Source organism: Marmota monax, unplaced genomic scaffold, assembly GCF_021218885.2.
Source record: "Marmota monax isolate L192 unplaced genomic scaffold, Marmota_monax_Labrador192_F-V1.1 WCK01_AAM20220418_F8-fsc00284, whole genome shotgun sequence".
Taxonomy (NCBI): Eukaryota; Metazoa; Chordata; class Mammalia; order Rodentia; family Sciuridae; genus Marmota; species Marmota monax.
In genome coordinates this window covers 552,506-564,212 of record NW_026694275.1, presented here as the reverse complement: position 1 = coordinate 564,212, position 11,707 = coordinate 552,506, and the positions used below count along the sequence as shown (strand labels likewise).

Genomic DNA, 11,707 nt, shown 5'->3' with positions numbered 1-11,707 from the left:
TCATATTTATTTTAACAACAACAACAAATGAAAAGTGTCAACTGAGGTAAAAATCCCATGAAAGAAAATAGGGTTTGCTGGTAGTGTGTGGCTGTTTCAGAGGATAAGTACATGCATGTGTTTATGTTTATGTACACATATAACATGCAAACACATACACACACACACACATATATATATATATATATATAAAATATAAATATATTCTGCCCAAATTAGCACAAACCTGCAAGTTTAAAAACCAAATCTGCTAAATGTAACTCAAACCACAGATACTATACCTATGGTTAATGGATATACTATCTCTGTGACAAAGTCAACTGCAAGAAAGGATGGGTAAAGGCAGGGCAAGGTAACACGCACCTGTAATCCCAGTGACTCAGGAGGCTGAGGGAGGAGGATCATAAGTTCCAGGCCAGCCTCAACAACTTAACAAGACCCTGTCTCAAAAAATTTGAAAAGGAATTGGGGATATAGACCAGTGGTAAAAAATGTTGGGTTCAATCCCCAATGTAAAAAAATAAATAAATAAAAGGATAGGTAAATATCACTATAGGCAATTAGGATTCTGTTTTCTTTTTAATTTAAATGCAAAACTTACTTATTATCTAAAAACATTGGTCATGTTCTATGACTTCTGCACAATACCCAGCATATTCTAGACACTAAGAAATAATAAATTTTAAGGAGAAAAACAGAGGCTTGCTTCACAGTGGTTTAATATGAACAGAGTTGAATATGACATTGTCTGACAGAAGAATGAACAGTTCGCTGAATAAAAGCCCCGAGTCAGGATATATACACAGCCGAAATGGGGCCTCAGACTCTCAGCACTTGTGCACAATGAAAGAAGAAATCTTTTTAAAAAAATTCTATAACAGAGGATACAAATCAAAAAGGCAGCAACAACACCAACATTGGCGAGGTGGGGAAGGAAGCAGAGCCTCTCTCTAGGGGCTGCTCACCCCTGACACAGGCTCAGCAACTAGAGAGCTGATCTGTTTTAGGAAACTTCAACATTTATATGGGCTCCAAATCCCATGTCAAAATCCAATCCTAATCTCTCTGATCAGGGCTATGTCAGAATCAGCAATCCTTTCCCCATGGACCTGTATGGAAAACTCCAATCCTATGATAAGGAGTCTAAGCAAAGATGCCCAGTTTTCACCTGGTTAACTTGCTCTCATCTCACCACTTGGGACGAATAGTGGGCCCCAGTAAACAAAATACTACCTCCCAGCAAAAGCCCAGTATAGTTGCCAGCCTCAAGAAGCTGCTTTAAACTCTAAGATTTAGGAACTCCGTGCCTGCCCAGCTGCTAGCCCTAATTCAACTTCTGGGGAGAATGCTGGAGTTCCACAGGAAACAAGTGCAGGCAGTTCAAAAACCCTGTGACCAAGCTGGGAAGGGCAGTGACAACTCTTTCCTGAGTCCCTGCCCCTGAGCGCAAAGTGCTTAGGAGAAATCAGAGACTATGTGGTTTGTGTGCTTCTGCCCTTGAGGCAGCAATAGATGGGATGGTAGGGGGAGGGAGAATGGAAGGAGGAAAGTGGTGATGCTCTTTCCTACCACCTGGAGAAACCTAGAACATGATCCACTCCCATAATTCAGGGAGTCACCAGGAAGCGGTGAGTTACCACCACCCCTTGAGCCACCAAACCTGCAAAGCTAACCCATAAAGTAGCAAAGGCTTGGGGAGAGAGAATTGCTGGCCCATACTGGCTCACCTGCTGGTGAGCAAAAATAGGCAGCCAGAGTAGGGAGCCACAAGGGGAGAGGGGCTAGGCAATAGGAGCTCCCCTACTGCCCTATGGCTTTCTTCTGACTCTGCAGCAGCCATGATGATGGGCCAAGAAAACCCACACACCTTGTTTCACACAACAGACTGCTTAGACTCTAAGAGGATTACTGCCACGAAAAGCAACAAGGGAGAGAGAAAGTGACAAAGAAACTGTAGAGAAAACTGGGAGCAGGCCTAAAGAAAACAAGGAAAGCTTTTGGGTCTCTACCACCTTCCCCAAAAAGAAAAAGTTCATGCAGGTAGGAAAGGCAGGGTTTTTCCCTGCTCAGAATTCCTGGTTAAACCTAAGAATAAGAAAAATCCCCTGGACTTGCAGCATCAGTATGTATCCAAGTGCCTCACCAGCACAAGCCCCCCTCCCCGCCAAGGTTAGCCTTCTGGCACAAGAAATTGCCTTCCAGTTCAATCCCCCCTCCCACCCCCCCACTCCCAACCAAAGGGCATCTTCCTGTGGTTTCCCACTTCTCCTCAGAGACAAGGATCCTAGCAGAGTACCCACATGGTATAGTCAGGTACCAAGGGGCACAATGCCAGACAGTCTATCAAACCAGGGGATGGGCAGCCAACTTCAGATCAAAGAGAGAGAGAGGCTTAGTGTAAAAACCAATGTCATTTCAGCAGGAAAGTAGAGGGTAAGTGGTGAGAGGGACTCCTACTGGCGCACCTTCCCGGGGACGTAGTTCCTGTCAATTGCCTCCTCCTGTAGGAACATGTGTAGGCAGCGTTCGTTCTGAGCCAGTGGGTGCCCAGCAATTCTATAAAGAGACCAAGATGGTTATCGGTAATATTTGAAATCAGAGAACATTAGCAGAGGGGTGGGAGTGCAGACAGGGGAGGAAGGGCAAGGTCAGCCTTAAGGTTTGAACCACTGTAGGACAGCAGTAGGGTACTACCTCAACCCTAATATTGTAAAGGGGAAGGGAGATAGAGAGACAAGGTACAGAAATGCCTAGATACAATCGTTAACATGCAGTGCTCTTTCAGGACCAGAATTTTGCTCAGAGGAATGGAGTTCCACTGTCCAGTCAGCCCACCACACAATCAGCACTACATCACAATAGCCATTACAAAAGATGAGGTAGACAAAACAGAAAACCCATAATGGAAAAGTAACAAATAGGGCCTCCTGGGAAATGGGCTTACTTGTTAATAAACTGTTCAAGGCCCTGCCTCCTTTCTTCAATGAAAGATTCCTCAAAGATCCCTTCATCTCCTCGGAAAGGGAGCTGCCGCTTCAAAGCTTTCCCAGGCAGTGGTGGTACTACAATCTGTAGGGAGATGCAAAATATCACCCCATGGAAAAAGGAAAGAGAGCAAATGTGATGGTAAAGCACTGTATACCTCATCTATTCATATTTTTCTTTCTTTCTTGTGGTACTGGGGATCCAACTCGGGGCCTTGAGGATGCTCTACCACTGAGCTACATCCTCAGACCCTGTATACCTCATTTCTTATTAGGCATAGGGTCCATCCTGTCCCAAGCCCAGTAACTTACAAAAACTAAGACTACAAGAACAGTCAGGATAGTTCATATTGATCTGTTTTTGTGGAAAGATGATTTTACCATTTCAAAAGAAAGGAAATAAAGTCCAAGTACTCCTACCTTTCCTTAACAAACCACCACCATTCAAGAATTTAGCTGGGTCTTTCCCGACACTATATTTTACATTTTTAGTACCTATAAGGGGTTATTTTGTACAACTTTACTAGCCACTAAGTGAAGTAATATTTTTTTAATTCTCTTAGCCGGGCACAATGGTGCACACCTGTAATTCCAGCAACTTAGGAGGCTAAGACAGGAGGGTTACAAGTTCAAGGCCAGCCTCAGCAACTCAGCAAGGGTCTAAGCAACATAGCAAGACCCTGTCTCAAAATATGAGATAAAAAGGGCTGAGGGTGTAGCTCAGTGGTAAACTGCCCCTGGGCTTAATTCCCAGTATCAAAAACTAAACATAAGAAAACTAAAATTGTCCTAAACTTACCTCCTGCAGTTTCAAGGGGTATTCCCATGCCAAATATATTGACATTTGGTAGATAAAAGTGTATTCATTCTGTCCATTCCCTTCAAGATTTTATAGACTGTGCTTATGCCCTTTCAGCTTATGTAGATCTCCTCTGAAGGTACCTCACAGGGAATGGGCCATACCTTACTATCTCGCTCCAGCTCATTTTTCAGCCACTCAAAGTCACTGTAGCGCCTCCGTACACAGGACTCTTTCAGCTTAAAGATAGGTAGGTTTGTCTACAGGGAAGGAAGAATGAAAAGAGATAGTAAATATTATTCAACCTGAGGTGGCTACTGTCAGAACCACTGGACAGGTCCCAATTAAGAAATCTCCTATGGACCATGCACCTTTAAAGCTTCAAACTACTACCAGGTGAATATCAACCCTTACCACATACAACCATGCTACAACTAGTAATCAGAAGTCCCTTGCTGGTGCTGGGGAGTAGAGAGAACTTGCCTAGCATGCCTGAGGCCCTAAGTTCCATCCCCAGCAATGCAAAAAAATAAAAATAAAAATAAATCACTTGTTGCTTAGAATTTATCCTATAGACTTGCAGTCACATGTAAATATATAAATATAAGTTTTCACTGCATTTTATTGTTTATAATAATAATGTCCATCAACAGGCAATTGATGAAAAAGTCATGGTATACCTGATAGTGCAATACTATACAACCAAGAAAAGAATGTGAAAGATCTATATGTGCCAGTTTGGAAAAATATTAAGTGGTGGGCTGGGGTTGTGGCTCAGCGGCAAAGTGCTTGCCGAGCACATGTGAGGCCCTGGGTTCGATCCTCAGCAACACATAAAAAATAAAAATAAATAAATAAAATTAAGATATTGTGTCCAACTAAAAAATAAATATTAAAAAATAGTTTTAAAAAAGAAAATATTAAGTGGTAAAATCAAGGTACAGAAATGTTTAAAAAGGGATATATTTGTGTGTATTTATATTAACACAATATTTATGAAAATATACTGGTAACAGTGATTGGCTTTGGGAGTAACAGAAAAAGGGAATGGGTAAAAAAGACATTGTTCGTTATAAAATTTATCATGTGCACATATTACATTTTCCATTTAAAAATGTATCGAAGCTCCCTGAAAAGAGATATGCACCTGCAAGTTATACCTCCCTCTACTTTTCCCATTCAAATCCTTTCCATTCTATAAGTCCTACCTCAACCTTAACAACATCCAGAAAATCTTTCCCAGCAATAACAGCTGAATATATTTGTATCTCTCCCCTCTGTATTCCTTTGACATTTATACTTAAATATCACTTGATATGCTACTTTATAAATCATGTTTATCTTGTCTACCTAACTAAATTATGAGCTCATCAAGATCAGGAACCACAGATACTTCTGCATCTCCCAAAATGCAAGTTACTTATTAAATACTCAATTGATTAATAGAGATCCTGTGTATCTATTTATCATCTCCTTACTTACGAAATGCAGAAGAAATAGCCATTACATAAGATGGCTTACCATAACTTGCTCACTGGCATAAACTAGCTCATTCCACATCTTTTTTAAAAATATTTTTTAGTTGTGGATGGACACAATACCCCCATTTAATTTATTTATCTACTTTGATATGGTGCTAAGGACCAAACCCAGTGCCCCACACTTACGAGGCAAGGGCTCTGCCACTGAGCCAAATCCCAGCCCAGCTCATTCCCACATCTTAACCAGGGAGGGCAGCGGCGGGGGGGGGGGGGGGGCGGGGGTTGTGGCTCAGTGGTAGAGCGCTCGCCTCGCACATGCAAGACCCTGGATTCAATCCTCAGCACCACATAAAAGTAACTAAGTGAACTAAAGGTATTGTGTCCAACTACAACTAAAAATAAACATTAAAAAAAGAAGAAGATTCTCCAGGTTCTAGTGGCAACAGGAACCCCTGACAAACAAAAAGACCTGATCTTTACTCCCATCTATAATTTCTAAATAGAAATGGTCAACCACAAGCCAGGCATGATGATGTACACCTATAATCCCAGTAATTAGGTAGGCTGAGGCAGGAAGATCGCAAGTTCAAACCCAGACTAAGCAATTTAAGAGAGGCCATAAGCAAATCAGTGAGACCCTGTCTAAAAATAAAAAATGCAGGGGATTTGGCTTAGTGGTTAAGTGTCCCATGTTCCATCCCTGGTACCAAAAAAAAAAAAAAAGTCAACCACATTATTATTAATTTTGACCAGATTTCCTGCCAGCCAATTCAGATAGTGAATGTATAATAAAAGGAAATAATTATTTCCTTTCTCTACAATTGTCTATGTGCAAGAAAAGACCATCTCCCATCTCCCATCTCTACTAGTGAGTTACACAGTCCTTACTACATCAAGCTTTGTAATATAGGTCATTGAAAGTCAAATAACAAATGACATAAGTTACAACTTTGCCCAGCATCTTCAAAGTACAAGGAGTGTCAATGGGTTAAAATGGAGTGAGGTACCCACAAAGTAATATTTTCTCATCTAACCCATTCTTTAAAAGAATAAATGAGGGGGCTGGGATTGTGGCTCAGTGGTATTATAGTGCTTGCCTTGCACATGTGAGGCATAGGGTTCGATACTCAGCAACACATAAAAAAATAAATAGATCATATAAAAGTATCGTGTCCATCCACAACTAAAAAATTAAAATTAAAAAAAAGAATAAATGAAGGCTGGGGTTGTGGGCTCAGCAGTAGTGCTCACCTAGCATGTATGAGGCACTGGGTTCAATCCTCAGCACCACAGAAAAATAAATAAAATAAAGGTATTATATACATCTACAACTAAAAAAAATTATAAAAGAATAAATGAGCTGGGTATGGTGGTGCATGCCTGTAATCCCAGTGGCTCAGGAGGCTAAGGCAGGAAGATCATGAATTCAAAATCAGCCTCAGCAACTTAGTGAGGCCCTAAGCAACTTAGCAAGACCCTGTCTCTAAATAAAATATAAAAAGGACTGGGAGTGTGACGGAGTGGTTAAGCAACCATGGGTTCAATTCCCAGTATCCCCCCCCAAAAAAAAAAGAATAAATGATAAACTGGAAATTGGTTTAATTTAGAAAGGGGAATTTCCGGAAAGCAGAGGCAGGAGAGAGACTTAGTTTTTACAACATACCTTTTAATTTTGTACTGTGTACATATATTAACTATTCAAAATAAACCATTATAGGAAAAGTTATCAGAATCCTTTAAGAGAAAAGGCCCTTTAGTATCATATGATTCTATACTTCAACCAGAGTTCATTAGGAATACTGTGATTCTGGACTTGGGTTGTGATTCTGGCTCAGAGGTAGAGTGCTTGCCTAGCATGCATGAGACACTGGGTTCAATCCTCAGCACTACATAAAAAAAAAAAAAAAAAAAAAGATATTGTGTCCACCTATAACTAAAAAATAAATATTTGAAAAAATTAAAAAGAAATACTGTGATTCCCCAAACAGTAAGACCTTAACTAGTAGGTGTTCATAGAAGGCAACAAAGGACCAAATTAAAAAAAGAAAGAAAGAAAGAAAACTGAGTATATTCTTCCAAAGCACAGCCACATGAACCACTACCATTTTTTGGACTTCTTCCTTTGACTCACAAAAAAACTATTATTTCTCTACCCTTACAGGATAGAGACAGTAATGCCCTTTCATCTCAACATCTACCCATCTAAGAAAAAGGCTACTACATACTAGGGATAGTCCACCAGCTCCAACCTACAAATTATATAAGGGAGGCAGGACTATGTAGCACAGGATATTGAGAGTCCTTTGGCTCTGACCAACACAAAACCAAGGGAAAGGAAAGAAAGAAGCAAAGTTCAAGTCCACAGGACAACTAACATTGAAGATATTCCATATATATCATGAGAGGCCACCATAAAACCCCTCTAGTCTCCCCAATGGGAGCAGGACTCCTTCCCAAACAAAATGAAAGAGAATAGCTTCAGCAACACTTATTATGTAGTGTTGGTTGGTGGTAAAGGGCAGTGGAGAGCATGTATTTAGCATGTACAAGGCCAGAATTCAATGCCCAGCACCAGAAAACAAAATAAGTAAAAACAAATGATCTTATCAATTTTTTTGAAAAAATAAAGGAGTTCAATAGAGTATTCAGCTGGGAATTGTAGTACATGCCTGTAACTCCAGCAAGTTGGAAAGTCAAGGTGGAGGACCCGAAGTTTGAGGAAAGTCTCAGCAGATTAATGAGAAGACCCTGTCTCAAAATAAAATCAAAAAGGGACTGGGGAGGTAGCTCAGTGCTAGAGCACCTGTGGGTTCCATCCCCAGTACTACAAAAAAAAAGTCTATACAACCACACAAATTAACATGGGCAATACAATATTCAAACTCACAGAACAAGGATCCACCGTCAATTCTGTCATTATTATACAATAAGAAACTGGAAAGGTTGGGCATGATGGCACATGCCTGTAATCCCAAAACTTGGGAGGCTAAAGCAGGAAGATCGCAAGTTTGAGGACAGCCTCAGCAGTTTAGGGAGGCCCTCAACAATTTAGCAAGACCCTATCTTAAAATTAGAAAATAAAATAAAAAGGACTAAGAATGTAGCTCACTGGTAAAGAGCCCCATGAGTTCAATCTCTAGTACCAGAAAAACAAACTATGAAGGGACTGATGATAAGCTTTCTGAGTAGAAAAATTTTGCATGTGAAATGTTTCCAAATAAGTCATGCCAAAGAGACTAAAGTATGGTGGGAAAAGCATGGGCTTCCACATAGGTTCCAATTCCAGCCCTACCAATTATATTTTTTTGTATTTAGGCAAGATACTTAAACTGCATTCCACCTTAGTTTCCCATTTGTAAAATGGGATTTGTTTGCAAGGTGGGTACTAGAGATAGAATCTAGGGGTGCTCTACCACTGAGCTATATCCCAGACCCCTTTTTGTTGAGACAGGGTCCCACTTAGTTGCCAAATTTGTAATCCTGCCTCAGTCTCCAGAGTCACTGGGATTACAGGCATGTGCCACCACACAGTATTTTGCAAGGATTAAGGTTGAAATTAAAATTAGTTCAGTGTCTGGAACATAGCAGGCATTAGATGAACAGTCTCTGTTATTAGAATACCTAGCAGACAGCTATTTCATTCATACTTCCTAAGGCTCTTAGATAATATATCAAGACAATGTCTCCAAAATCCCACAGCAGAGTCTTTATACTGAACAAGTTAAATCCATCTCCCTCAGGTAATTATGTTCTCCACTACTAACAGTTCCCTGTTTCTATCATGTTTTGAAGGACCTAAATTTCATTCTTCCCCAGAGAGATTATTTCAAATAGTTCTTATCTAGCTGGGCATGGTGGCATATGCCTGCAATCCCAGCAACTCAGAAGGTTGAGGAAGGAGGATCACAAGTTCAAAGTCAGCCTCAGCAACTTAGGGAAGCCTTAGCAACTTAGTGAGACCCTGTTCCAAAATAAAAAATGAAAATGGTGGGGCTGGGCTTGTAGCTCAGTGGTAGAGTACTCACTTTGCATGTGGAAGGCACTGGGTTCGATCCTCAGTACCACATAAAAATAAAATAAAGGCATTGTATCCATCTACAACTAAAAATAAAATAAAATAAATATTTAAAAATGAAAATGACTGGGGATGTGGCTCAGTGGTTAAATGCCCCTGGGTTCAATCCCCAGTACTGAAAAAAAAAATTCTTATCTATATAAGACTATAAAACAAGTGTTTCTCATGCTTTGCTATTTACATTTCTTTCTTCAGTTTGGACTTTGCCAACTTGGAATTTGGAGATCATTTCTCAATGAGATTTCAAAGCCCAGACAGGAGGCCACACTTTCTCATTCAATTCACTTACTCAAAAATGAAAGCATTGGCCTGGGAGCCATGGTGCACGCTTATAATCCTAGAGGCTCTTGGGAGGCTGAGACAGGAGAATCACCAGTTCAAAGCCAGCTTCAGCAATGGCAAGGTGCTAAGCAACTCAGTGAGACCCTGTCTCTAAATAAAATACAAAATTGGGCTGGGGATTTGGCTCAGTGGTTGAGTGCCCCTGAGTTCAATCCCTGGTACCAAAAAAAAAAAAAAAAAAGGCTGGGCTGGGGTTGGGGCTCAGTGATAGAGTGCTTGTTTCACATGCGTAGGGCACTGGGTTCAATCCTCAGCACCACATAAATAAAAAAAAATAAAGGTATTGTGTCCATCTACAACTAAATTTTTTTTTTAAATGAAAGCATCATACTTTCAGGTCTTCAATGCTATTTGAGGAGGATGCTATTCATAGAGAACACTCTGGCTCTCTAGACTAAGAAGAAAATATAAGGAAAACTAGAAAATGGTTCTTGAACTTTTTCACCTATAACCACTTCAACTGGGGGAAAAAAAACCTTCAAACCATATACTTTATCTGCACATTCCAACCTTGCACTGTGGACTAAGCACTAGAGAATAAAGTCCTCTGTAGTGCACATTGGAAGAAGCCACTCCTGGGGTAGTCCTGAAATGTCATGTATTAAGGCAACTACAGACCAGGGTCAGAATCCAAAAGGTTAATATACGACAGAAAAGGCAAATAGCCATTCATGTAAAGAGAACCCATGTGAGAGCCAACAAATATTGAAGCAAACATTCTGAATACTTCAATTCTAAAGGATCAGTACAGATGAGAGCTGCAACTGACAATCCACCAATCCCAGTGCAGGGCCAGGTTCACGGTGAGGCACAGCATGTGGTACCTGAGAAAACTTAAGCATAAAACATTTCTCTCCTTCAGATGTTAATCCTAGACAAGTCAGGAAAGTACTTAGTCTCAAGGAGACTCTCTATTTGGCCTCCACAAACCCACTGTATACCCTTCCCTGAGTCTGTTTCCCCTTTAATCCAAGGCTTTGCTTAGCCCCCTCATCCCAAAGAGACCTCATTAGGAAGAAGCCCAGCCTTTCTGCCCTCCCTCTTCAGATTTCCCACAACCTAGTTTAGTTATGGGACCCAGAGATAACGCCTAGGCTTTCCATCCCCCAGCTCTCTTCCACCCTCCCTGTCCTTCCTTCTGTCAGTCATGACTCCTATCTACTTGAATTCCTCACTCTAATCTTTTTCCATCTTCCTCACTCTATCCAGCCATGCTTCACTTCTTCCTCGTGGATACTTGTTTTCCCTCATCCCCGTCCGATGTCCCCCTGAGGAGTTTCCAGTATCCTTGGGCCACAACCGAGTGTGCAGATCTCTCTCCAATCCTAGTAAGCCCCGAACCCCTAAATGACCCCTTCAAGTGTCTTCTCCACCTTTAGTTATCCCCATAGCAGCCTCCACCCGTCCTCCCCCCCCCCCCCGCCGCCCCGTCCTTCCTCAGCTGTCTCCCTCACCCCGTGACTCACCCGCATGCGAACCTCATAGGTGGTGAAGCGCGCACGGCCCACGCCCACCGTCTGTGGATTAAAGATGTCGATCTCCAGGAAGTTACTTGGCGGCCCGTAAGCATCGGTCAGGTCCTGCGGCTTCGAGTTAAGGCGCCTAGTGTCAGCTACTGCCGTGTCCGACATCTTTCCTAAGGAGAGACTGGGACCGGGGAAGGGGGGGTTGGGGACAGAGGCCAGAGGAAGGAGCGCGCACGGCCCCTCCCGTTTGCAAAATAACCAGCCAACCTACAGACAGCGGCGCCGCGCACACGCACGCGCACAGCACCCCGGCTACGGGCCCTGCGCCCTGCGCCCTGAATAGCGGCCACGCAGACGGCTGCAAATCCCGTACGGAGGAGGCCTCATTCAGACTTCGGGGTGGCATTTATATTGCCCCGGAATCTGCATCTCCAGTAGGCACCATCCAATACCCTGCGAAGCACCACAAGCAGGCTCTGCCAATCCTCACTCCTCGACCCAACAAATTGTCTTGTATCGTGTATCAATCAGGAATGGGCACTGCCTCGCAAGCTAGGATC

The 11,707-nt window shown here is 42.0% G+C and overlaps 1 protein-coding gene across 1 annotated transcript; it reads right to left on the bottom strand.

The window, feature by feature from the left end:
• Positions 1-702: 702 nt before the first annotated feature.
• Positions 703-11,422, bottom strand: Snx12 (sorting nexin 12). Its single transcript, XM_046467104.1, has 4 exons — positions 11,148-11,422; positions 3,948-4,043; positions 2,945-3,069; positions 703-2,556 (listed from the first exon to the last, which is right to left on the bottom strand). Exons 1-4 carry the CDS (start codon positions 11,310-11,312, stop codon positions 2,454-2,456), a joined length of 489 nt encoding a protein of 162 aa, XP_046323060.1. The 5' UTR covers positions 11,313-11,422; the 3' UTR covers positions 703-2,453.
• Between the last annotated feature and the right edge of the window lie 285 nt (positions 11,423-11,707).

Bases quoted from the DNA above. Each gene is read 5' to 3' on its own strand.
- Snx12 (XM_046467104.1), bottom strand. From the start codon at position 11,312: ATGTCGGACACGGCAGTAGCTGACACTAGGCGCCTTAACTCGAAGCCG. The intron at 4,044-11,147 runs GTGAGTCACGGG...CCTTCCCTGTAG, and splicing joins CCTATGAGGTTCGCATGCGG to ACAAACCTACCTATCTTTAA. The intron at 3,070-3,947 runs GTATGGCCCATT...ATCTCCCTACAG, and splicing joins AGCTGGAGCGAGATAGTAAG to ATTGTAGTACCACCACTGCC.